The sequence below is a fragment of the Lithobates pipiens genome, unplaced genomic scaffold, assembly GCF_037356315.1.
Source record: "Lithobates pipiens isolate NorthernLeopardFrog02 unplaced genomic scaffold, aLitPip1_a1.2 Scaffold_19, whole genome shotgun sequence".
NCBI classification, from domain to species: Eukaryota; Metazoa; Chordata; class Amphibia; order Anura; family Ranidae; genus Lithobates; species Lithobates pipiens.
Genome location: NW_027507764.1, coordinates 551709193 through 551737161, shown reverse-complemented (window position 1 = coordinate 551737161; position 27969 = coordinate 551709193). Strand labels below are relative to the sequence as shown.

The following is a 27969-nucleotide window of genomic DNA, read 5'->3' as shown; positions in this document are numbered from 1 at the left end:
AAGCAGTGGGCTGGTTCTTGGGAGGAGTTATATAAATTGAAGGGAGGATGTCGGCCTGGAGCAGTGGGTGTTCCTAGGCAGGTTGTATTTGCACAGAGACCTCCGTAGAGAACGTCCACATGTGATGCTGACGCTCCATGATTGAAAGAAAAAATGTAAAGTGCAGTGAATGAAAAGTATGGGCCAGGGACAGTCTGGCTGGATGATGGTGGACGTCCTCCAGGCAGGAAATGGTTTGGCCTCTATTATGATTTGCTGAAAATTCTAATGCTCATTATGGGAGGCTCACAGTGGGCAGTTTCAGTCCAGGGGAGGAGCCTGTACAAATGTGCAAGACCGCTTCAAAGGAAACTTGGCTTTGATGATCTCTCCTACTACTATGTGCCTGGCTGCCTTTGGTCTATATTACTTTCTAAAGACACTTATTTAGCCAGTAAAGGGAAAGCCTCAAGCTTTACACTTCTCTCAGCTCCTCAAAAATGAGTGAAGCTGTGGATCTCCCTGACTACCCGTGTTTCCAGGTGATGTAGACTACGGTTACTTCTTTCATGTTCCTCTGATTACTGCTTTTATTCTCACTCCATTTCCTCCTTTGCAGGGTTAGCAGACGTGCAGGAGGTTTATAGTCAGCTGAAAGATTACTCTACCAAACACACAGATACCTTCCCAGGTAAGTCGTCTTCCTTCACAGCTCTTCATTTGACTTTTGTTAGGGTTCACGATGTGCATCCAACAGAAAACGCTGTTATGAAGAGGCATTTGGGGGCAGGATATAAGCGAGGAGGGATTTAGGGAGAGGACTTATGCTAGGAGGGTGAATTTGGGGTGAGGATTTGCGCTTGGAGGGGGGATTTGGGGGAGAGGACTTGTGCTAGGTAAGGGGATGGGGGGGGAGAATTTGTGCTAGGAGGAGGGAGGGATTATGCTAGGAGGGTTTTTTTTAGGGAGAGAATTTATGCTAGAAGGGGCAATTTGGGAGGAAGATATATGCTAGGAGAGGGAATTTGGGGTAGAGGACTTATGCTAGGAGGGGGGAGTTTGGAAAAGAGGATTTATCTAGGAAGTTGGATTAGGGGGAGAGGATTAGTGCTAGGGGGAGGGGGGGAGGATTTACACTAGGAGGTTGATTTTTGGGGAAAGGTTTTAGTGCTAGGAGGGGGGATTTGGGGGGGAAGGTTTACGCTAGAAGGGGAGATTTGGGGGGGGGGGGGGGACCTGGCTCCTAATCTTTTTAGCTGGCTCCTAGATACAAATTTGTCAAGCCTTGTATTGGGTTTTTATTGCTGCCAGTGTCCCGGTTAGGGAGATTCGCTCTCTCTATTTGTCTCTTTACCCTGATCGGTGTAAGTAAAAGAAATCCCAAATTTTGGGATTGGCCTCAGAAAAGTATTAGAAGGGAAATCTTCCAATGGGGTTACTAGTTCTGGTGTCTGCGGGGTCCCCAAGGAATTCCCTTAATTTGCAGTCATTTCCTCTCACTTCCTATTTGGCTGTGGGACAGGAAGTGAAGGGAAATCTCTGCAATGGGATACAGATGTAAAAAAATGGATGGAATGACAGGGCTCCCCGCTGCTGTCAGTGACAGCCAGTATGGAGGTTATAGAGAGTGAAGCTTGGGAGCGACCACGCACAAGTGCCCCCAGAGCAAGCGGCCTGCTTTGGGAGCATTCTGAAGGAGGGAAGAGCCAGGGGACCTGAGCAGCAGAGGAGAATCGAGGCTGCTCTGTGCAAAACAATTACACAGAGCAGGTAAGTATAACACGTTTTTTGTTGTTTTTTTTTTTTTAATCGGAACAATTACAATTCCTTTAAGACGCACACTCTAAGCGTGGTGGCAGAAATGACAACGTTTCCTGCAGCGCCACTACTGCAGCCCAGGGGATTTAGTGTTTACAGAACAGTATAGCACACATTGGTTTTTGTTCCCTAAAACACCTGACACCCTCCTGCCCAGCCCTCCACTTTATCTGAAGTAGATTTATTGTGATTGTACAAACTGTGGGATGGTAGTGGAATTGTATGTGTTTGTGGCCCTTGCAATGTAAAACCCGTATATCGAATTGTGACATTTTTCACACCCAAATATAATTCACCATTTCTACTTGCAGTGAGGATTTATATCCCCAGTGATTGTGACAAGCTACAATATATTGTAGTAAGCTTGGACATTTCCAACCTCTCATTGTTCTTTTCAGCTTGTTCCCTTTCCGGAGATCCAGGAGCAAGAAAATGGTTCTTTGCTCTCCAGGTTTCCTTTGGATCCTTCCAGGTAAGAAATGTTTATCAACTGTCTAAAAGTAGAATATAGTTGACATTATGGATGAGAACATAGGTAAAAGCTAACTCCAGCTATAGCAGCTGTTTCATGTCTCAAAAGATTTTAAGTAATGCACATACAGGGGTTTATCTACTAAAACTGGTGAGTGCAAAATCTGGTACAGCTGTGCTTGGTAGCCAATCGGCTTCCTGCTTCAGCTTGTTCCATTTAAGCTTTGACACAAAAAACCCTGAAACCTAATTGGTTTCTATGCAGAGCTGCACCAGATTTTGCATTCCAGCTTTAGTAAATAAACTCCGCTGTTGTACTTCCTCGTACTACTGCTGTGCACAATGAGGGGTAATACACTTTCGGAGATTGCATTTCAGTAGACTCGTTCGATGGCCTACTAGGTAAATGTCTTTTTTCTGGTGTCACTCACCAACCTTCCTGCCAGGTATTTGCTTAACTGCACACACGATTACTGCTTCCACTTTTAGCACAGTGGTAAGTGGTTAGCACTTCTGCTTAGCAGCACTAGAGTCGCAGTTCGATCGCGGCCCCTTGCCATGCGAGCAGCTCTCAGCCAATGACAGGTGATCAGTTGATGTTAACAAAAGATCGGTAATTGTGTGTTTTTTTTTTTTTTTTTTCTGCTCACGCTGTCAGCATGTGCAGAAGAAAAGAAAACGAGATCGCCGGCTTCTGTCAAAGGGACAGCGGTCCCAAACAATGAGAGCCGCCTTATCAGTGCACATCCAATGAAGGAGCAAAATTTTATAACATACTATAAAACAGTTTTTTGCTGAAAAATAAATAAATAAATCCAGCAGTGATTAAATACCACCAAAAGATAGATAAAAATTTTATTTGGGTACTGAAAGCTGAAAATTGGTCTGGGCAGGAAGGGATGTTTATGTGCCCAGTAGGTAAGGTGTTAAAGTGGGTGTAAATCTCAGACAAGGGCGGCACAGTGGTGTAGTGGTTAGCACTCTCGCCTAGCAGTAAAAAGGGTCACTGGTTCATATCCCAACCATGACACTACCTGCCTAGAGTTTGCATGTTCTCCCTGTACCTGTGCGGGTTTCCTCCCACACTCCAAAGACATGCAGGTAGGTTAATTGGCTTCTGTCCAATATTGGCCCTAGTATATGAATGGGGACCTTGGATTGTGGGCTCCTTGAGGGTAGGGCCTGATGTGAGTGAGCAATGTACAGGGATAGGGACAATTGTAGACACTCAGGTTGAATAAAGACACAGTCCAACCTAACTATGTAACTATGAACAAAGCCTATCCCTCTATAGCAGTGATGGCAAACCTTGGCACCCCAGATGTTTTGGAACTACATTTCCCATGATGCTCATGCACTCTGCAGTGTAGTGGAGCATCATGGGAAATGTAGTTCCAAAACATCTGGGGTGCCAAGGTTTGCCATCACTGCTCTATAGTGTGCACTTGTCTCAATCCAGAACACAGAATGCAACTCAGCATGAGTCACTTCTAACAAGTTTTCCTGACACCAAGAGATAAAAGGTGACAGGGTCGGTACCTCCAGTTGATTGACGGCCCCAGCTCTGTTCCTGTGTGCTGTATGAAAGGGGGTGTGTCCCTTTCCTCTAATCAGCTTTAAAAGCTCTCCTGGCTGAGTGTAACTTCAGGTCCCTGCCCCCTACTTTTCAGAGCTGTGTAAATTCAGCACTTTGAACAGATATAGAGGAGAGAAGACTGCAGATAAATGAGTACAATCTTATATAGGAAGATTTGTTTCATCTGTGTATCACCTGAGGCCAAGCACTTCACTGGGTATATGTAAGGGGTTATATCCACTTAAAGTGCATTTGCAGTTGGAAAAACAATGCAAATTTTAGCATGTGTGCAAAAAAATTTTGAAGCAGTATTTAAACTCTGCAAAAATATATTTTTTTGAAATGGGTCCCCTGCAGCCTTATGCCTTAATGTGCTGAGACTCCTAATACTAGCATATTTTGACAGACTTGCCTGTCAAAGGATGATCTCCAGTGCTGCCCTGTCAGTGCTCGGGCGCTTCCGGGTTCGCTCTATTTGATTGCTTCAGTGCCCTGGCCGTGATGACGTCACTCCCAGGCATGTGCATGTCATTTAATCAGAGCACAGAACAGATACTGTACATGTACTCTGCTCTGCACAGCTCAATGTACATTACCACCGACTTGCAGGAGGAAGCATTCTTGACAGAAGAGCCGGTTAGGGTTGATTATAGCAGCTTCACTAAAATTCTCATTTCAAAGCTGAACTCTGGGGATATTTAAAAAAAAACTACCTGTGGGCCTCCCCTGCACTGCAAGGGCAGTTCTTAAGAAAATCTCCCTTGGGTTCAACTTAAAAATGAGAATCTGGAGAAGCCGCTATAGTCAAAGGCTATAGTTCTTTGTGTGTATCAGTTCTTTTATTATTGTCAGGACTAGTTTTTATTTTTACAATCCTGCTGTAAAAATCTCCTCAGTTCTCTAGTTCGGATTGGGAAGATGTGAGCCTGGTGACCTCCCCTGATGATGGATCAGAACCTCCTCCATGCGCTATTGATGAATGTGTGTGTGCTCTGCAAAACTTGGAGGAAGACGATGATGACAGCAGGGACTCTGTGTCCCAAACCGGGTATGTTATCTCACCACAGGTGGAAGGAAAGAAAATTGCTTGATTCCTCCATCAACACAGTCCATCTGCTGTTCCACCTGCTGCGCTTGTGTGTTGGCCAGCGGGTATCATGGAGAGCCTTTCCTGCCAGCAGAACTTAGGGGGGGCTGCTGCACACAGAAGGCAGAATTCATTAAGATAAAACAACTTTCTACCTTTTTAAAACCCCTTTTGATGCAACTCTGTATTCATGAATAAGCTGTTTTATAATCATTTTCAGAATGCAACTATTGCCTATCGCTGGATTTGGTTTGCAATTCCCTGTACAGCAAAGCTTTGACTGTGAAAGGTAGAGGGCAGCACAGGGAGCTAATTGGATCAGCTTTATGTAAACATGCTGATGAAAGAACAAAGGAGAAGAGGAGTGGTAATTGATTCTTCTGCTGTCCTATAAGCTGTAGGGCATGTTTGTTACATGTATTCCCTAAGTGTAACCAAGCACATGATGCCTCTGAATGTTGTCATTCTAAAGACCAGCATCATTCAACTTACTTTCTCTGAGGTGGGTTTGGACCCCAGCCAGTGACTGGACAGTAAAAGGGGAAGCAGCATAGTAAGGAGAAGAGCTCATCTGTCTAACTCTGCTTTCCCTTTCTAACACCATTTCTTGTCAGAACATGAGCTGATTGGTTCCTTGGGCTTCTTCTCCCGATCCCAGTCCAAGCTCTGCTCTACAGGGACTGCAAGAGGCTGACACTAGGTCAGATTCAGGTACTTGCACTGCTTGTATTTATAAAATACATTTGAAGACGCTTTAATGATTACAGAGCTGCATTCATTTCTGTTGTTTTTTTTATCTTCCTGGAATTCAGTAGGAAATAGTTTTTTTCACATTCACTGGTGGTGATTTTTATTATTTTTTTGCTGTCATTTTGTAAAATACATGCATCTGGAAGATCAACCTGCAGATAATGTTTGGTGAATGGCAGATTTACAGCTTTATAAATGTCCCTATGAATACAGCATGTATGGTGTGCGCCATGGTGTGTGAGTTCCATATTTCAGATGAGCTTAGAAAGCATGTTGATAGGGCACAATGCCTGAAATTTATAATGGAATCTTACATTGGAAGTACATAGATGTAATTTCTTTTTGATACCGGTGTTCACATATCTCTTAGATATATGGAGCTGTCCCATGGTGTGTTGTGGGTGGGGGGGGCCTCATTTAAACCCATTCACACTACCGTGACTTGAATGTCATGCGTCTTTGCCGCCACGATTTTGACGCAATTTCAGGGAATGCCTGTGTAAACTTGAGGTCTATGGACCTTTAACTCTTATCAATCGGACCAAAGTAGTACAGGGACTACTTTAAAGTCAGTGTGACTTGAAGTCGCCCAGATATGATTGGTACTCATTGTAAATAATGGGATACGACCTGTGAGACATCTTTTCAGTCACAAGTTGCAGGACAAGTCGCACAAGTGTGGCTAGGGGCCTAAAGGAATGGCGGATCTGGTAGCTGCTTATACAAGCATACCCCACTTTTAAGTACACAATGGGGTTTATTTACTAAAGCTAGAAAGAGCAAAATCAGGCTCACTTCTGCATAGAAACTAATGAGCTTCTAACCACAGCTTGTTCAATTAACCTTTGGTAATAAAACCTGGAAGCTCATTGGTTTCTAAGCAGAAGTGAGCCTGATTTTGCACTTTCTAGCTTTAGTAAATAAACCTCATTGTGTACTTAAAAGTGGGGTATGCCTGTATGTGTAAAATACTTTTTCATAGCTAATTATTCAATGTGTAGCGATTGCCCAAAATTGTAGCATCGTGCATAAACATTCTTGCTGTTCTACGCCTCTCAATCTATTCCCTCTTATCTCTGCCAGCTTGTATGAAGAATGTGCCGAGTTACTCCATCAGTTGGCTGACAAGCTTCCAGCACCAGGTAATGTTTGCTTCTTTTATAATGCAAGATAGACCTCTGATTTGGAGGTAGTGTTTTCATTAAAAATAGTGCTTACTAGCAGTAGTAAAGCAATAAAAAAAATATATATTTTTGTAGAAATTTTATAAAAATGACCAAAAATTGAATATCACTTTCCCATTAACATCCATAGTAAAATGACCTGTTATTCAACAAAATGTTCCCCTTCTATTCTAAATATGTCCATTTTACTGGACTTTACATTTTAAATCTCCCTACTCTAACACATGGAATTGCTCAACTGCAGTAGTAAAATGTACAAAAGGTGGTGCCTTTGTCATACAACCCATTTGTTAAAGTCTTCTGTTAACAGATATTTCTATTGCTTGTGCCATATCTCTGCCTTCTTAAAGGAGAAGTGCGGTATTTAAAACTAAAAATTATACTGACCTAGGTGTGGATGCTGCACCTGTCCCCTCGCCGCCTCTAAGACCGAGAACTGAACAATCAAAGACCACTGATTACTCCGTTCTCAGTCTTCTGTGAGCAGAGAGCTGGTGACTTTCAGTTACCAGCTCTCTGCTCTGCCACTCTACTGCTCACTGGAGCAGCTGGCTTTCAGCAGTGCACTGAGAGACTGAGCCACTAGGACCTGGATGGATCCAGACATTAAAAGATAAGTTCACTGTTTCAAAAACAATTATAAATGCACATCATATATAGCTGTATTCCAGCCTGCAGCTAAAAGTCTACCGAAGGTTGGTGTCAGCCCCACAACATATTCATGAATATAATCCAGAGGGAATGGGGAAAGAGACACATGGGCTTTGTGACACCCAAAGAGGATAACGCATAAGGTATAGATAAAATGCAATGTTTTATTGAGAGCGTTGTTAAAACTATCTCCCATGGATCTGAAAATGTCCAGGAGCGCGTATAAGCGCAAAAAAAAAAATGTACACACATTTGTTAAAAAATACACCATATAGCAACTAATTCTGATGGTATGCTTCCAAAATGCCCCAACATGTTTCGACCTTTTGTGACCTTCTTCAGGGATTTACCTTTGGACATTAGATCAGGACAACTATAGCCAATGAAGTATTACAGATGGAGCAGGTTCTATAATGTTGAGGGTCCCAAGGGAAAATAAACTTTTTAGATGGAAAAAGGGGTTCCAGATAGCCCAAAAAGATGCAAATGTCCCCAGTACAAAGGATGTCAGCCAGTTATGGAAGTGTGTTTGTATATTATATAGCGTCCCTAGGTGAGAACACTAAAGAGATATGGGTTATGTTCTTGGTTGTATATAGTGGCCTCTGGTTCACCAGAAAAGGCAGCCTGCCCGGACCCTGAAGACAATCAAAATGATAAGGCTGAGGTTGGAAAACTAGAGATGTCCGGTCATATCCGCACCTCTCCCTCTCTTCCTTCCAACCCCCCCCCCCCCCCAACATCAGCCTTCTCTTTTGATTGTCGTGAGGGGTCTGGGCAGGCTGCCTTTTCTGGTGGAAAGCGCCGTGATAGTTCATCAGCTGTCAGTAGTTATAGTTTCCCATTCACAGAACTCTGTGAATGAGTGATGCGGCTCGGTGGGCTGAGCCCAGCACGTCCACGTATTTTTTTAAATTGTGGCAGCAGACACGGGGAGAAGATCCCTCGGTCTGCTGTCACGGTGGGGATCCGAGGGGGCAGCTGCCCACAGGAGAGAAGTACAGCCAAAAGAGCTTTGGCCATACTTTTCCTACTTTAGCTGTGAAAACCAAACTCCAGAGTCCAACATCCTTTCTTTGGCTCTCTGATGCCTGGTCACCCCCCATTGGCTGTCGCGTCACTACAGCATTGTTCTTTTAAAGTTACGTTTTATTCTGGTTTACAGGGAAAGCATTGGTGGACATCCTTCTGATCTCTCCGGATGTTCCAAAGTTGAAGGAGTGTTTACTTGCACTGGGCGCAATCAAACACCTGAAAGAATGGCATGCGGCCAAGATAACTATTGTGACAAGAGAAAATAAAGGGTAAGGCTGATGGGTTTTACTCTCTTTATTCCCCTGCAAAGTAAAAGCTTAATGGGCTAGTATGCATCCCATTAAGGATGCATAGTGGCAGGTAAGTGGCCATTATGTGCCACTTACCTGCAAACGAAGGCCACAATGTCTCGGCCGGTGGCCGTGTCCATCTTCACCCCTCTTCCTTCTGAGGCCCTGGACTCCAGCTCTGTGACTGGCTGGAGTCATCTCTCTCTCTTCTCTTTCTCTTTTCTCTTTCTCTTTCTCTTTCTCTTCTCTCTTTCTCTTCTCTTTCTCTTTCTCTTTCTCTTTCTCTTTCTCTCTTTCTCTTCTCTCTTCTTTCTCTCTTTCTCTCTTTCTCTCTTTCTCTCTTTCTCTCTCTTCTCTCTTTTCTCTCTTTCTCTTTCTCTCTTTCTCTCTCTCTTTCTCTCTTTCTCTCTTTCTCTCTTTCTCTCTTTCTCTCTTTCTCTCTTTTCTCCTATTCTCCTCTTTCTCTCTTCTTTCTCTCTTTCTCCTCTTCTCTCTTTCTCTCTTCTCTTTCTCTCTTTCTCTCTTTCTCTCTTTCTCTCTCTTTCTCTCTTTCTCTCTTTCTCTCTTTCTCTCTCTTTCTCTCTCTTTCTCTCTCTTTCTCTCTTTCTCTCTTTCTCTCTCTTTCTCTCTCTTTCTCTCTCTTTCTCTCTTTCTCTCTCTTTCTCTCTTTCTTCTCTCTTTCTCTCTCTTTCTCTCTCTTTTTTCTCTCTCTTTCTCTCTCTTTCTCTCTCTTTCTCTCTCTTTCTCTCTCTTTTCTCTCTCTTTCTCTCTCTTTCTCTCTCTTTCTCTCTCTTTCTCTCTCTTTCTCTCTCTTTCTCTCTCTTTCTCTCTCGTTGGAAGAAAGAAGATACATTGTGGGTTTTATCTACTAAAGGCAAATCCACTTTGGACTACAAGTGCAGTAGCTTTAGATATGAGGGGAAGCTCTGCTGATTTTATCATCCAATCGTCTACATTTATATTTTCACAGCGCTTCACTTTCTCCACTTTTTTTTTTTTTTTTTTATGTTACAGCCTTATTCCAAAATGGATTAAATTATTCTCAAAATTCTACAAACAATCCCCCATAATGACAACGTGAAAGAAGTTTGTTTTGAAATCTTTTGCAAATTTATAAAAAAATTAAAATAAATCCCATGTACGCAAGATTTCACAGCCTTTGTAATGCCACTCACAATTGAGCTCAGGTGCCTCCTGTTTCCACTGATCATCCTTGAGATGTTTCTACAACTTGATTTGGAGTCCACTTTGTGGTCAATTCAGTTGATTGGACCTGATTTGAAAAGGCACACACCTGTCTATATAAGGTCCAACAGTTAACAGTGCCTGTCAGAGCACAAACCAAGCCATGAAGTCCAAGGAATTGTCTGTAGACCTCCGAGACAGGATTGTATTGAGGCAAAGATCTGGGGAAGGGTACAGAAAAATTTCTGCAGCATCGAAGGTCCCAATGAGCACAGTGGCCTTCGTCCCCAATAAATGGAAAAAGTTTGGAACCACCAGGTCTCTTCCTAGAGTGGCCGCTCTGCCAAACTGAGATCGGGCGGAGAAGGGCCTTAGTCAGGGAGATGACCAAGAAATTGATGGTCACTGACAGCTCGAGGGTTTCTCTGTGGAGAGAGAATCTTCCAGAAGAACAACCACCTCTGCAGCACTCCATCAATCCGCCCCGTATGGTAGAGTGGCCAGACGGAAGCCACTCCTCAGTAAAAGGCACATAATAGCCCATCTGGAGTTTGCCAAAAGGCGCCTGAAGGACTCTCAGACCATGAGAAACAAAATTCTCTGATCTGATGAAGCAAGGATTGAACTCTTTGGCCTGAATGGCAAGCGTCATGATTGGAGTAAACCAGGCACCGCTCATCACCTGGCCAATACCATCCCTATAGTGAAGCATGGTGGTGGCAGCATCATGCTGTAGGGATGCTTTTCAGCGGCAGGAACTGGGAGACTAGTCAAGATTGAGGGAAAGATGAATGCAGCAATGTACAGAGACATTCTTGGTGAAAACCTGCTCGAGCGCTCTGGACCTCAGGCTGGTGCGAAGGTTCATCTTCCAACGGTACAACGACCCTAAGCACACAGCCAAGATAAGAGTGGCTTTAGGACAACTCTGTGAATGTCCTTGAGTGGCCCAGACTTGAACCCGATTGAACATCTCTGGAGAGATCTGAAAATGGCTGTGCACCGACACTCCCCATCCAACCTGATGGAGCTTGAGAGATCCTGCAAAGAAGAATGAGAGAAACTGCCCAAAAACAGGTGTGTCAAGCTTGTAGCATCATAATTGAGGCTATAATTGGTGCCAAAGGTGCTTCAACGAAGTATTGAGCAAAGGCTGTGATTACTTGTGTATATGGGATTTATTTTTGTAAAGATTTCACACAAACCTCTTTTGCTTTGTCATTATGGGGTATTGTATGTAACATTTTAAGGGAATTAATTTAATCCATTTTGGGATAAGGCTGTAACATAACAAAAAGTGGATAAAGTGAAGCACTGTGAATACTTTCCAGATATACCATACATATACATGCAGTGTGTGTGTCTAAGTGTATATATACGCTATATTACCAAAAGTATTGGGACACCTGAACTTTTATGGCATCCCAGTCTTAGTCCACAGGGTTCAATATTGAGTTGGCCCACCCTTTGCAGCTTTAACAGCTTCAACTCTTCTGGGAAGGCTGTCCACAAAGTTTAGGAGTGTGTCTATGGGAATGTTTGACCATTCTTCCAGAAGTGCATTTGTGAGGTCAGGCACTGATGTTGGCAAGAAGGCCTGGCGCGCAGTCTCCGCTCTAATCATCCCAAAGGTGTTTTATCGTGTTGACGTTAGGGAGGGCTGCTGACAGAAATCGCAGGGTATAGCCTACCTGACAGGCCAAGCTGAAAAGGGTGGACCAACTCAATATTGAACCCTGCGGACTAAGACTGGGATGCCATTAAATTTCATGTGCTTGTAAAGGTAGGTGTCCCAATACTTTTGGTAATATAGCGTCCATTTTTTATTTATTTTTTTCCCTATGGTGATCCTTTATAGGAAGCATGTGCCAAAATTAAATACAGAGGCCACTATTACAGACTGCATACTGAAAATGTTAATTGCTTGGTAGTTATATCTGATCCTCTGACTCCTTTTGGGATCACTAAACTGGAACATGCATGCAACCCTTGAAGTCGGAGCAAACCTAGAACTCTCAATTTGCATACTGGTTTCAGGTCCGTGTCTCATGAGACCATTGGATCAGTATGCCGAATGGGCATTTGGCATTTTTAGGAGCATTTCTGTTGGTGCAAGTTTCTGTAATCACCAAAGTATTTAGTTTTAGGTAATCTAGTTTGATAAAAGTGTGATCTACCTTCAAGTATGTTTTCTTCCAAAAAATCAATAAAAATGAATTATCACAAAGTATGTATTCTTGCAGGTGGCATAAGATATCGAACTACCTCTCAGCTTCTATAGTTGCTTCCGAATGTCTTAAGAATTCAGTTGATCCACAAGAGTTATGGAGAGGCTCTACTGAAATAAATGAGCATAAGGTAAACTTTTTTTGGGGTGTGTGGTTTTTGTGTGTTGGGTGTTTTTTATTTTTATTTTTTTATGCATCAAATACAGGCTTTGGGTTTGAAGTTCACGAACCATCACCCTTCTTAACCTCCCCAGGGACCCTAAATCCAAGGCTCTAATATGCAAAAAAATGTGGCAGTTGTCAAATACCCCAACCCCAGCAATCTTCTGCATCTCTATATTGGTTCTTCAACACGACCAGCAGCCGTAGGAACTAATAGCAAGTTGCAGGAAGGAATGGGCAAGCTCTTGACCTATTTTTGAAGTCAAAATGTGCATGTTTTCCTAAATTAAGAATTGAAAAGAAAAAAAAAAAAGTGCCCCAAATTTTGGGTTTGACTTGAAGTGATTTGTAAAAGCTTGCATTTTTTTTCCCCCCTATAAAAATAAACATGGTATACTTGCCTCCTCTATTGCAGTGGATTTGCACAGAGCAGCCCAGGTCCTCCTCTTCTCTGGTCCTTCTTCTGTGATCTTGGCCCCTCCCTCCTGTTCAGTGCCCCCACAACAAGCATCTTGCTATAGCGGGACCAGAGCTGAGTCGCAGCTCCCTGTGTCCATTCAGACATGGAGCCCCGGCCCCACCCCCTCTTCCCTGATTGACTAGCTGATTTTGATAGCAGCGGGAGCCAATGGCGCTGCTTCTGTGTCTCAGACAATCAGGAAGGAGAATCTTGGGCAGCTGTTAGAGAAATTAGATTCTGACCTCGCCGCTTCATGCTGATTTTTTTTTTTTTTGGGTGAAAGTTCATTAGAATAGATTCCAGTTATATAGAATTGTTTAGAGTCCTTTAAATGCATATAAATCACAGCGATAAGATAACATCTTATACAGGTGGTTTAGAAATAATTATGTGGAATATGGGAAAGTTATGTACAGTACATTAAGTTTGACAGGGTCAAACAAAGGTCTGCTTGTGCCCTCATTAAAACTGTTAAAATACATTGAATGTGATAACACTAGTGTGTGTGTGTGTGTGTGTGTGTGTGTTGTGTAGATAATACAGTTTGTGAAACTAATGTCTATACATGCACAATTGTACATAACACATTTGGTGGGGCTATTGAAAGTGCATTCTCCCAAAGTCTTAAATCTGTCTTATTAGGACAAGGAGGGTTTGATTTAACACAGCTGGGTGCCATACGGTCTTTACACAGGTGTTTTTTAATTGGACAAAATCAGTTATAAATCACTTTAATGAACATATAGGAATTCTGGGAATGAATACGTTTGGTTGTAGAACAGGTGTCAGATTTATGGTTAGTTACATTGACGTAGATCTTAGCGACCAATCATATCTTGGAGAGATGGCTAAGATGAGGCTTATAAAAGGGTATATAACTGCAAGTTCTACAATTGTTAGACAGACAAGTCAAATGGGAGCGCATAAGGCTGAACTCTATGTATGCAGCTCTATTGCACAGGTCATAAAAGTCAGAACCAGTGGGCAATTATCTGTTTAGATAGGCATCTATCAAGCTGACTGTTTTTCTATGCAGCCCTATTGCAAGGGTGACAGGCAGTCAGAACCAATAGGCAAATATCTGTCCTTTTTGTTGTAACTTGTCTCCTCGTACAAGTCAAAGAAAACTTCTTAACTTAATTGAGAGTGGGGTCTCAGGTGAATTTCACTCACAGCAGCTGAGACATTCATAGACATTGCTGGACAGAGAGGGACCTCAGGTAAGTGTTGAGAGGCTGCTGCACACAGAAGGCTTTTTATCTTAAAGCGGGAGTCCGCCGGGACTCCGCGTTTTTTTTTTTTTAAGTCAGCAGCTACAAATACTGCAGCTGCTGACTTTTAAAATAGTGACACTTACCTGTCCAGCGCGCCCGCGATGTCGGCACCCGAAGCCGATCTCTAGATCGACACTCGAGTGCTGCCGCCGCCATCTTGGGTATGGGAATCAGGAAATGGAGCCTTTCGGCTTCATTTCCCGGTTCCCTACTGCGCATGCGCGAGCCGCACTGCGCAATGAGGACGGTCCCCGCTGCCTCTGGGATCTGTGTGTTTCCCAGCAGGCAGCGGGGCACTTGCGGAAGGGGGCGGGCACTTGCGGAAAGGGGCGTAATGTACGCCCCTTTCCGCAGAGAGCTAGCCCAGAAGTGGGTGCAGTTACCTGGATTATCCAGGTAACTGCACCCCCCTCCCCCCTGAAAGGTGCCAATTGTGGCGCCGGAGGGGGGGAGGAATCCGATGAGCGGAAGGTCCATTTTAGGGTGGACCTCCGCTTTAATGCAGTAAGATAAAAAAAAAAACCTTCTGCCTTTACAACTCCTTTAAAGTATATGCGAACCCTGTAAATGTAATTGTGGTGAAGATTTTATTTTGTAAACAATACCCAATCGGGTGCAAGGTAAATAAAAAAAAAAATAAATAAAAAAAAAATACATTTTTGCAGCTCATTACTGTGCTCACGCCTAGCATGGTCAGTTTTTAATAAGAGGGACTAGCGTCGCTAGCAGGAACACCGGGAAGCAACACAAAGAGAACAGGTTACTTTTTCATACAAACTTTGCTTATCTTGCCTTATCGTGTACATTTTATATTTCCAGCTTAGCTCAGAAGTTGAATTTCCAGATTTTTGTTTGAGATCTTCTTGGGATGTTACCCCATCACATTTATTGAGACACAGCAGTGTGCTAAATCACAGTAATGACAAGAAATCTTTACTACCTGAGGTATGTATACTCCATTATGGCACATATGATGATATGTAGTACCATGCGATTTGTGTTTTCTCCAAGCCAGCATCTTATAGCTAGCCGCAGCCGTTTTTTAACATGCATTTTCCCATTCACTGAGTGTGAACACCTATTGTCCCTTAAAGCTATCAGCTGTTTCAGACCCACTCCCACTAAGGTGCATGATATACAACACTGTTGCTGCTATGCAAATGTGTTTGTTGTGTGGTTTTTGTCAAGTCAATAGCTGAGCCCTCACTTCTGTACCCAACCACTCTTCTCAGATTGTTGTGTGTACAGTTCACTCTACACACAACAAATGGCAGAAACAGGCAGGACTCTGCAATAAATTTTGTTAAAATCTCTGCAATGTACATCACAGAGGTGTGTGTGTGTGTGTGTGTTTTTTTTTTTTTTGTTTTTTTCTCAACAAAAGTGGAGATACTCTTTAAACTTGCATTATGCAAATACAGTAAAACCTTGGATTGAGAGTAACTTGGTTTGAGAGCGTTTTGCAAAACGGGCAAAATGTGCCTTGATATATAAATAGCGAGTATAAAAGAGAAGAGAGGCGCCTCTAAAGTGCCATCTGCTGATTTACCAAAACCATGTAGTGCGAGGGCCTGCCTGATTGCATACAAATTGAAACTCCTAAAGTTTGACCTCATATTATATGATTTTGGTAAATCTGAAGGAAAAAAATCAGCAGAAAATCTGGTAGTGTGTATGGGGCTTTACTGTAGCAATATGGTTACGTTTAATAAAGGTACAACATTTAGAAACTCACATTGTTGATGATTGAAAGAGGCACATCTAAGTATACAGGCATCCGGGGTAAAGCTGTCCGCATAGACTGTCCTCTGCACCGCCGTTGGCACCATCCTTTCCACGAGCGCTTCAGGCCTCGCTTTCAGATCGCTCTACTGCAGGGTAGTCTTCCTGGTCACGATTGCAGACTGACAGCGGTGAGCCGGCGGAGCAGAGGACAGTCTGTTTACAGCTTTACCCTCAGATGCCTGCATACTTGGATGAGCCTCTTTTAATCAACCATGTGAGTTGCTAAATACTGTACCTTCATTAAATGTAACCATATTACTACACTTGGAGGCTGCTCTCTTCTCTTTTATACTCTGTAGCTCCTGATGGATTTTGCTTCTAATCCCCTTGCAGAGGCTTCCATTTGTGGATGGACATTTTATGGTTACACAACCTATGCCATTGCTATAATCTTTTTATATAGACTATAAGCTGCAGGACCTATGAATAAATGGTTTTGGAATGAATCATCTGAGTTTCCATTATTTATTTATTATGGGGAAATTTGCTTTGATATACAAGTGCTTTGAATCGCAAGCATGTTTCCGGAACAAATTATACTCGCAATCCAATGTTTTACTGTATTGACTTGTTTTATCAGCTAAGCACTCTGGCATTTAAATCTCAGGTTCCTGTTCCTCCCTCCTTCTGTGGTGATTTTAGTGGGGCCTTTTTTCCTTTATTGCATGGGACATTTTATTTTTATAGGTGGCCTGGGTTGCAGCCTTTGGCTATGGCCTTGAGGTCATTTCCCGGTGTACTAGTAGAGGGGGGGGGGGGGGAAAGGAGCACACAATCTCCAATGGAGTGCAAATGGAGAGGTAAATTTAAGGTAATTTATTTAAAAGTAGCAACAAATTGTCAAGCCAACGCATTTCCGAGGAAAGACTCCCATGTTCCTAAGGGCACTGCTGTCTGCTGATGGCAGCGAATACAGAGCATCCAATTCACCATTAGCAGACAGCAGCAGCCCTGAGGAAGGGGGAGTATTTATTAAATTTTTTTCCCCGAAAAGCATTGGCTTGACCATTTGCTACTTTTAATAAACTACCTTAAATTTACCTCTCGACTTGCATTTTATTGGTAATCGGGCGCTCCTTCCTTTTTATACCTCTGCTAGTACATGGAGAATATAGGTGGACCTCCTGACATACATTAAGCAGCCGTGGTCAATTGTTGTCATTATAGTCACTGTCGCAAAACCAGTCCAGAGAACCTATGTTCTGGAGCGAGTACATGTAGCAAGGAAGTGACTGCAAGAGGCTGTTGTTGAAGCAATGAGATACAAAAAGTAAAAAAAAAAAAAAAAATAATAATAAAGCTGGTTGTTTTACAATGGCGCTTTAGCAAGCTAAATGACTACTTTCACACTGGGGCGGGCAGGCGCTGGCAGTGGAGCTATATTTAGTGCCTCTTTATCGTTGTTTTAGCGGGCGGTTTTAACCCTCACTAGCGGCCGAAAATGGGTTAAAACCACCCACAAAGCATCACTTTGTTGGGGGGTTTGCAGCGCTGCCCCATTGTTTTCAATGGGAAGGGGCGCTATAGCACTGCAAATATATGGCTTGCAGGACTTTTTTGACCGTCCTGCAAGCGCACTGCTTCAGTGTGAAAGCCCTCGGGGGGGCCTTCACATTGGAGTGAATTGAGCGGCTCTTTCAGGGGGCTTTGCAGGCGCTATTTTTAGCACCAATGTGCCTCAGTGTGAAAGTAGTTTTATTAATAAATTAAGGGTCATGCAGGAAGCGTAAAAAAACCTCTGTGCATCTTATTAGAAATGGTGATGTCTCAGTAAATAGTAACTGGAAAGGGTACGCTCATCCCATATTGACATTGACCAAAACAGGGAGCTCATAACGGGTTTTACTCCAATTTTCACCCATGAGCAGAATAAAGGGGACTATTATGGTACCCAGATAAAGTAATCAGAGTATAATATATCATAAAATTACCATTTACTAGAAAGTTTATAAAAAACAGACAAAAAGAAATAACCAATATGCATAATAATAATAATAGGGGTTACAGTGATTGCAGTGATCCCCAAATAGGGGGAGCCAATGATCCTAAGAAGTGAACGTTTTTTATCAACCGGTTTCGCGGCTTGATTGCCGCTTTATCAGGAGATGTCACTAACAAAGTGTAGTATAAGAAAAGAAGAATTTTTTTTAAACAATACAGGAAAATAAAACAGATTAGCATTGCATCATGATAACACATTCATTTACTAACAGGAGTATTACAAAACATCTCAGTGACTCACCCCAAATCAACCCTTGGCAGCAGCGGTGGCACAGACTGAGACACCGTCCAATGGGGTTGACCCCCTGGGGGCGGATACGGGGGGCAAAACCAGAATCCAACTAAGAATAGAATATTGTGCTCATAAGAATTGGCAATATAAAATCGAGCAATTGTAGATGGATTGCCCAGGAATGGAGTTAATTAAGGTGGAAGATAAATTAATAGTCAAAAGAAACTACGCCAAGCCAGACAGGAAGTCCACAGGCATCATTGGTTAAGGATAACAGTGATAATAAATAGGTGGATAAATAGATATCACTAGGTAGCTGTATAACATACCACCAAGAGATCCTTATTAAATAGAAACTATGGATGAAACATTGTATATCATTGAAAATTGGATGTAGAAATGTGTCTGCCTAGGTACTGGAGAGGGATCCGGGAAGCCAGGCACTGATCTCGCACTTCCTCTAACAAATAAAAATATAAGGTTTGATTGACCCTTTATTTAAACATCTGTTTTTATTTCAGGCTAGTTTCTAACACTGTGGCTACCTTCATGTTTTACCAGGTCTTCCATTACTATGGCTCATCGTTGCAATTTGTACAAATGGTGGAGCTGTCAGAACTTCCAAAATATTTCATGTCGGACCATGTGTTTGAACTGTATCCTTGCCTTGGTTTTCCAAGCTCTGTTTTTTTTTTTTTTTTTTCTTAGAATTTTGCCTTTCTGTTCCATCTTGTGGTGAAGATGAGGGCCACAATCTATGTAGTGCCATTCACTAATTTTAAAGTATATCTAAAGTCCCAATTTCTTTTTTTTCTTTTCTTTAGACTCTTAGCTTGAGTCGAGTTGAAACCACTGTCTGATTTAAAAAAATTTTATTTAAATTTTATTTTTTCTTGTGGCCTTCGCTTCCTGTCCTGTAGACTCAATAGAAAGTGTATGAATATCCTTCTGTTGTGATGTATTATCCCCTCTTAAACCGTTGTCACGAGAACAAGTGTGCCATTGGAAGATTTTCCCTCTATCCCTGTTCTTTTGACACCTCCCTAACAAAGGCACAACCAGCAATAAAAACTTGACAGGGGTTCTGTTCATCACTAATCTATCCCAATCTAAAAAAATAGTGTTTGTGACAGACCTAGCCGGGACCAAGGCTTTTGGAGGGGACTAAATGCGAGCCTCTTGCCCGCCGATTATGGGCCCTGGCATTTGGGGTAATGGTGCTCTTTGTGAGCTGTATGCATGGGGACCCTTGAGGTGGTGTTACTTGGATTCAGGCCCATTTTTGCATAGAGCAAGGATGGCTGTGTGCCATTGCGGAGATCTCCCTTCACTTCCTTTCCCATAGCCAAACAGGAAGTGAGAGGAAATCCCTGCAAATTGAGGGAATTCCTTGTTCCTTGGAGACCCCCAGCTCACCAGAACTAGTGTCGCCATTGCAAGATTTCCCCTCTATTACTTTTTCTGGGGACAACCCAAAATGTAAAAGAAAATCACATTTTCGTTCCATGCTAATGGTAAACAGGACAAATGGGGTGAATCTCCCTAACAGGGGCACAGACAGCAATAAAAACTGACAGCTGTTCTAATCCCTCGCCACTCCAAAACTAAAAAAAAAGTTGTGCCTTTAGCCACTTCCGGACCACTGCACGCCGATATACGTCCTGAATTTGAAGGAGGATATTGTCATAGGAGCAGCTAGCTGCCACAACCCCGGTATCCTCTTGTTTGGCCAGTGGTCCACTTCAGGATAAAAGTGGTCTCTGTGTCGGGAGAGGCCCCCCACTCCACACTTCAGTGCCCTCCGCCGCCTACCGGAACCATTGGCAGCGGCATAGGTGATCGGATGCTTTCTCTAGCTGGGGAAGATGGCCCATCCGTCTCCATGACATTGGAAAAGCCCCCGCAGCGGCGCCCAGTCACCACTGAGGGCAGACGTCACAATGATGTAATTCCCATGCTTGTGTGCGGGAGCCCTCAGTCCTGGCAAGAGTCTCCGAAGTTCTGGCACGATATGCCGGACCTTCAGAGCACATGTGCCGCTGATGTCATCGGCTGCATGCAGGGTGAATATCTCCTAAACTGTGCAGGTTTAGGAGATATTAATACTACCTGCAGGTAAGCCTTATTATACTGTAGGTAAAAATCATCAAGCGGGGTATACAACCGCTTCAACACCCGTATGGACAGAATCAAATCCCCATACAGCATGAAAAACTAACACAAGTTTTTGGTGACTTCAGTTCAGCACTTTGACCTTTTTGGAAGTCATGTAGGTCAGCTCAGGTTCACTTTAAATATCCATGAAATATGTTCTCTGGTCTTTTCTTTAACTATCATCAGATGTTTGACAAGAAATTCACTGCAAGGAAAATCTAGACTGATGCTGGATCAGTTATGCTCAATGAATGACAAGGTACCTGGCTGAGTGTTTGTTTTGTTTTTTACACAATATTTAATATTTTTATATTTTTATTTTGTACTATCAAGTTGACATTATCTGAACTGGCAGTTTTTTTGTTTTTTTTTTAAATTGTGGAAAAAACATGGTGTGAATCTCTGAGATACATACACATTTGTACATATCTCATCTCTGTAAAAAGGGTTGCAAATACAGAAAAATACCTGATCTTGTGAGAGGGCAAGTGAGTTCTAACTTTCTGTACACTGCGCCTATGCTATACTGAAATACCAATTAGTGTTTATTAGCTCTGCCCAGTTCACTTTTTGAGGACTACAGAACACCTACCCTATGAAATGAATATATGAAGCTATGTGTGTAAGAACTGGTAGGCTGCCATATATTACATTGTTGTTTATTTAGTTTAGATGCAGTGATCTTAAACCTTTTATTTTTTTTAAAATAACATTTTATTCTTACCTGCCCTGTGTAAGGATTTTGCACAGCGCAGTCACAATCCTCCTCTTCTGGTGTCCCCTGACAGAGCTCCTGCCTTTTGAGTATGCCCCCTAGCAAGCCACTAAAGAAACAGAGTGGGGCTTTGCCCCACCAACCGCTCGCTCATCATAGGATTTGATTGACTGCACCAGGAGCTCATGGCTCCTGCTGCTATCAATTTGCCCTGTGAGGAGAGAGAGAGCCACGTGAGCCGCTGCACTTGTGCACATTGCTGGATTGAAATTGGGCTCAGGTAAGTATGCTGTATGCGGGGTTTCTGGGGCGATCTTGTACATAGAACATTTTTTTTACCTTAATGCATAGAATGCATTAAGGTAATAAAAAAACCTTTTAAGGCTTTAGAACCATAACATTACTCTTGGAGTGTGATCTAATGCTAAAGCGCGTCTTCATAGGCTCTTTGGAAGAGTTCTTCCAGCCGTTTGAGAATCGTCACTTCTCACCCAGTATGTAGCGTTTTGGAAAGAACCATTCAGAAAGCGAGAGTGGAGCTCACAAGTCATAGTGCTGCTGGGGCAATGTTATTAAGAGACCTTCAGAGAGAGCCAGACAAGATAAATGGCTTTACAAGGTCTCAGATCCAGGAAGTTACTGCAAATTCTGCTTCAACAAGCTGTACGTTATCATGAAACCTCTCTTGAGAGTAGTTTGCTAAGGTTGACATTTTTGGAAGGGTAACTTGTTTGTTCCCTCTGTTCTAGGATTCATAATATTATTTTGTTAAAACAAATCAAGCAGTGCTTTGTTTCTTCCAGGTTGGGGCTTTATTTCTGCTGTCATGTAATGTTTGTAGTCTTTCTCTACCCCCTGAGTCCCAGCGTAGTTCCAGGAAATGGAAGGAGTACATGGCCAGGAAGCCGAAAGACATCAAAGGTGGGCATTCTGTTTTGTGATCTGTATGTGCAGCTCAGCTATTTGTCAAAGCTGAAATTCAGGTAAAAAAATAAAATAAAATAAAAATTCACAAAAATGCAAATGAAAACCCGTTTTAATCATAAATATTTTAACACATTGTACGCTTTTTCAAATGTTTTTTGTTTTTAACTAGGTATTAGTGAAAAAAAGATGTGTGTTGCATACGCTGTGTCTCAGCCCCTGTATAGTAAACAAAACCAATGCCCAAGGGCAGCATGCGAGTCAGTTGCAGTGCTTTTTTATAAGGAGTGCTTGCACTACTTTTGGTGCAATCCACCGCAATTTCAACCCATGCAATTGAATAGGTGGAAAACTGCATCGCACTGAATGACACAGGAATCGCACACAATTTCTGTGCCATTCCATTCCGAACTGGAATGAATCATTTAGGCCCCTTTCACATGGGCGCCTCCGCTATGTGGAATCATCTACCAGCAGAGGACCTCTCTGCTGATCCCTGCTGAGCAGACGGATGACATGTCCACTCCGCTGTGCAGAGTGGACACAGTCCCAGTCACCTGTATGGGGCAATTCGATCGGATAGGAACAGACCTCCTGTTCGTTGTCATCTGATCCGCTGGACGGATGGGGAATAGGACCAACATTCGTATTTTTTTTGGGTGGCAGTGGGTGTCGGCAGACATCTGTCTACATACAGAGACAAAAATTACACCTGAAACTAAATGTTCAATGCAGGTGAAAACACAAGGTGGAAGTTGGAAGGTTTATATAACGCCTTTTAAAAATCAACTAGTACAAATACCAAACGAAGTATGAGCTGCTTCATTTTTAAAAGCGGAAAAGCCTCTGGCCTCTACAATACCATTTGAGTTCTGCACACAGTTTATTTGCTAGAGAATGGCCTGGAAGGTGTCATTGTTGACTTTCAGCTGTCTGACAGAATGAAGCCTCAGAGTGGTTTTGTTTAGTTCTGGGACTTGGTCACCAGCCCTGGGCCATCACAGGCCATAAACAGGATTTCTGGATTTGAAATTACTATGAAAATACCAATAACTTCTCTGTGACTGCATCCCCGTTTTTTTTTTTCTTTTGAGTTTGCACAGCCGTAATAGAGCAGAAAAATGTTGCAAATAAAAAGTTAACATTTGTGTAGATTCCCAAAAATTTCCACAGTGCAACTATTTAACAATTTTTGATTTGCATTTGCTTAAATTGTTTAGGTTTCAGCCACAACATGGCGAATACGTTGAACGATAACATGATAACCAGGCGCTCCTGCTCACAAGCTTGACTGTTTCAAACAGCTGTGTACTGATGTGCCAATGTTACTGCAAGCTTAAGGTTTCTCCGATTTTGCTATAGAGGGTGTCTTCTCCTGTTGTACAAGTACCCTCACATAAACATGTACCCTCATTCAAGTTTAGCCTTTTTATGTAAGCTGACAGATCGCTGGTATAGCAAAGCACAGCAAGCTTAGCAAGTAGAGATAAAAAATAATTCTAACCACTCAAAAACGGAGGGATAAAATCATTGTTTCTGGGCTTACTTGCTGCAATCAGACACAGGCAACATGACCTACAAGGTTATGTAAAGTATGTTTGGATTGTAAGTTTATTGAGCCATTATGAAAGATCTGTGTTGCACTACTCTCTTCTGTATTTGTAATTTGGTAATTGCCACTTTCTCATCTCACCTTCCAGGATGGCAACACATGAGAGATGAGAAGCTCCTCCTACAGGAAATGCAATCAGTTCACAGCTGTTAAAAGGCCCCCACCTTACCCCTTGCCCCCTCAGAATTGATTGTGTTTCTCCACAGCAAAATGTTTATTTTTTTCTCTGATCAGAAGACCAGAGCGTCGGATGGTACCCAGTGAGCCAGATTTGGGAACGCCGGTGAGGGCCGCACTAACCTGCCCGCCTTAGAGCTTCTCACAGGTCGCCAATGGTGTTGTGCAGGTCGTCTGGCTGTAGCTGAGAATCCCCCATCGTTGCACACCGCACAGCAGCCCGGCTCTCCTCCAGTCTTCCCTTGTGTGCATCGGGCGCCATTTTGCTGGAGTCCAGGTTATGTAAACACCAAGGGGAGGACCTAGCAAGCGCCAAACCTTGATGTGAAACCGGTGTTTCCGGTTAGGACAGGAAAGGGGCGGAGCGCGCACAACGCTACCCAGGAAATGGGGATAAAGCGTGGAGGCGATGCAGGACCCACGTGGCTGCAAGGGCTGAAAGACTCCTGTTCCTACCAGGACTCAGCGAGCCACAAAAATCTGCCAGGTTCCACCTCATGAAGGAGGAGGATGGAAAGGCAGCACAGGTGGCTGCAGGCAAGAGCAAGCCGGGGCCTGGTAAGTCCCTTTATTTCCTATGGGGCGTGACACCAGGCTAGCCTTGCGTTGTTCCTGGGAAAGCCCTCATGTGCTCACCTTTTGGAGAAGGGGCCTGCGGGGGAGACGGGGGTGGGGGGACAGGAAAAGTGACCAGGGATTTTCCGCTTCTTGTGCAGATTCCCCAATCGGAAATAAGGAGGTCTCTGACAAACTACCATCCGCTAGCACTAGTTCCACTAAGAAGTGCAGTAATTGTGGGAAAAGATTGTCTAAATCCCACACAAAGTAATTTTGTTATCAATGTATTAGCAAATTGGCCCTCGTGTCTAATGAAAGATTTTCTTTAATACGTTCAGGAAAAAATGATAGCCACTATTTGATCTTTCCGCACCTCTGCAGCCACACCCCAGGTAGTAAGCTCAGAGGAACTCACCCCTAAAGAGGGCACCTCTCAGAAGAGTTTACGCTCCAAACCAGGACCAAGTGTGTCTTTTTGTTACTCTTTCTGGCACTTCCCCGTCACAGGTCATGTAAGAGATGGAGGAGGTAGAAGGCTAGGAAAGATCTGAGCCCAGTTCAGAGGAGGAGGCGGATGACCTAGGTCTGGATAGTGACGTAGAAGACATCGGGATAAACGGACATCTCTTTGGCCTGGAAGATTCGGAGGGACTCCTTCACGCTATTTATCCCTGAACCAGCTAAAACCTCTGCACAAGATATGTACAGGGAGTTGATAAAAACAAAAAAACGGTCAAGGGTATTTCACCAACACCAGTCCTCGAAAGATTTAGTTCTTCAGAAGTGGGAGTTTCCTAAAAGAACTTTTGGTCAGACCTAAAACATGGAAAAAGATTCCCCTTCAAAGAGGAGGGTGTGAATTTTTTTAAATAATTTTTTTAAGGTCCCTAAGCTGGACTACCACCTTTTCCCAGGTGACAAAAAATCTGACCTCTTTTTGAGGATGCAGGAAACATCCAGGATGCAATGGATCACAAATCCGAATCCCTGCCGAAAAAAGCATGGGAGGCCAATGCCTTCGCTATGCCTCCAGCGCTAGCAGCAACCCGTGTTACCAGGGATGCAGATTTCTGAATAGAAGGACTTCATAAACACCTCTATCAGGATAAGTCTCAGCAAGTTAGATTTCCTTTCAGTAATGGGAAGGGCGGTAGCGGCTGAGGATTCAGTAAAAGCCTCAATTAAAACAGGTGACCTTATTACCTCAGCCAGGAGAGCAATATGGGTTAAAGCCTGGAATGGCAATCTCACTTCGAAGGCCCAACTGTGAGGTCTTTACTTTGAAGGATCCTTGCTGTTTGGGCCAGGCCTAGATAAAGTTTTTTTTTTTTTTGTCCAGGTCCTCAGTAGGGGGAAAAAAAATCCCGTCAAACCCAGATGGGAAAGGTACAGGAATTTTTTTTTTCAAGGCCCCTTTGGGACAAACCAACAAAAAGCTAAGAAAAAACCCAACAAAGTGGGGGTACGGTAGAGGTAGACAAAAAGACAATTTGCTCTTTTTCCTCTCCAGGCCAAAGCACCAAAGATATCAAGACGCCGGAATCAGGCTAGGGGGCAGGCTGTCTCATTTCACTTCCCAGTGTGAAGAAATTTCAGACCGTCCATACATCATTAAATTGATCAGAGAGGGCTACTGCCTGGAGTTCTTGTCAAAGCCTCCACCTGTGATTACGCGAACACATCCTCCCAAGGATGCATTAAAAATGAAAGCCCCGCTAGAAGGCATTCAGGAACTGGTGGAACAGGTGGTGGTTCCAGTACATTTTTGTGGTATCCATAAACCTCAGGAACTTAAACAAATTCCGGGAATACAAGAGGTTTTCCATGGAGTATTTAAAGCCTATTTGCATGTTCGGTCTTCCCGAACATCAGGCATTCCTGGGATTTGTGGTGGTAACCCAGGAAGGAATTCTCCACTGGCAGTTCAGGGCACTTCCCTTCGGGTTAGAAGCCAGTCTAAGGATCTTCACAAAGGTCCTAGCAGTGGCAGTAGCATATCTCCAGGTGATAGAATTAATGCCTTACCTGGACGACCTGCTCATCTTCGGTACGTTAGCCACTCAGTTGGTAACAGGTATCCAAATGGGTAATTTCTGTCCTGCAAAGGCTAGGCTGGCTGGTCAACATGGAGAAATCATCCCTGGAACCAGCTCATGTCCAAACCTACCTAGGCTACCAGGTAGACTCTCGGGCTCAAATGCTTTTCCTCCCAATGGAAAAGGTGGAGAAACTAGTCACAGCTGTCAAAAGGCTGGTAGGAGCCCCTGTGTGTTCCAGGAGGGAGATCCTTAGGGTTCTGGGACTCATGTCAGCCAGCATTTTGGCAATTGTTTTGACACAACTGCATTCAAGAGACCTTCGGCAGGCCTACTTGATTTATCCTCTCGTGTTGCCGCCCTGGAAGGTGAGATGAGAAAACCGACGGTTAGACTTACCGGTAACGGTGTTTCTACGAACCTTCCAGGACGGCAGGCCTACTTCCCGCTCTGTTAAGGGGGAGAGAACATTTTTATACAAATAGGAGGCAAGTGCCTAAGTGATTAAAGACCCCTTGTGAACTGGTTGGGAGAATTACTTTACAACAACTGAGGGATAAGGGGTAAGGTGGAGGCTTTTAACAGCTGGGAACTGATTGTGTTTCCTGTAGGGAGGAGCCTATCATCTCTCAAGTGTTGCCGTCTTGGAAGGTTCATAGAAACACCTTTACCGGTAAGTCTAACTGTTGGTTTTTGTTCTCTAGTTCCAGGGATTAAACTTAAAGGGGAGTATTGCAGTTACTACTTCTTAATCCAAGGTTTAAAAAATGGAGCGTGCAAAGCAACCATGCTTCACTCTGCCAGTCAGATCAATGGAGCTGCCGCACTTGTTTTGCTGCATCAACGACTGCATGATGGGCCTCAAACAGACAATCCAGGTAAGTACAAGGAGTGGCTCTGTCACCAATCCATGCCAATTGAGTTAAACATCTTAAAGTTGTTGTAAAGACAAGTTTTTTTTACCTTCATGCCTTCTGGAGGAGCCCATAGTCTGAAAATAAAAATACTGTTTAATGCAGATCTTCCCTGGCCTGCCAGGACCTTTGCTGACAACAGGACTAGGGAGAAGGTGCAAGTGCATTTTTATGGACCATGCCAGTGGTGGTTCAAAAGATTTTTAGTGCAGTTGGGGGGCCAACATTTTTTCTAAGAAATAGTTTGGCAAGTGCTTTACTGGGGGTGTTTATCTTGATAGACATGCAGTGGTGACCAGGTCTTTTTAAAGTTAAAAAAAAAAAAAAATTATATATTATAATTTTCTCTCTCATATTTTTTTTTTTTTTTTGGTTAATAGCTATTTTGAATGTACAGTATTTATTAATTTTTTTTTAGTATACTATCCTAATGCTGCCACCACAAGGCAGCCATTTTTGTGGCTGATCAGCACCTAAGGTATTTAATTAAATTTTCAGTTTAAATCTACTAATGGTCAACAATGTTTTGCAATTCATTTTTTGGAAAATAGCCACAACCTGAGTAGTAGAGCATGTCCCCTGCGACCATGCTGTAGAGAATGACTTCTTTGTTGTGTGTGTGTGAGTGTATGTATGTATGTATGTATGTATGTATGTATATGTGTTTTTTTATTTTTTATTTTTTTTTTTTTTCTCTCTCTCTCGCGCGCA

At 43.1% G+C, this 27969-nt stretch overlaps 1 protein-coding gene across 1 annotated transcript in view; it reads left to right on the top strand.

The window, feature by feature from the left end:
* The window catches only part of MTBP (MDM2 binding protein), an 89075-nt gene that overhangs the window by 5032 nt on the left and 56074 nt on the right, over positions 1-27969 (top strand). Inside the window, exons 2-12 of the mRNA XM_077493279.1 lie at positions 599-670; positions 2196-2269; positions 4741-4892; positions 6765-6823; positions 8682-8820; positions 12270-12384; positions 14970-15095; positions 18730-18824; positions 20509-20581; positions 21841-21958; positions 27049-27222. Of these exons, the coding sequence (XP_077349405.1) occupies positions 599-670; positions 2196-2269; positions 4741-4892; positions 6765-6823; positions 8682-8820; positions 12270-12384; positions 14970-15095; positions 18730-18824; positions 20509-20581; positions 21841-21958; positions 27049-27222 (1197 nt within the window). The remainder of the gene's footprint in view (positions 1-598; positions 671-2195; positions 2270-4740; positions 4893-6764; positions 6824-8681; positions 8821-12269; positions 12385-14969; positions 15096-18729; positions 18825-20508; positions 20582-21840; positions 21959-27048; positions 27223-27969) is intronic.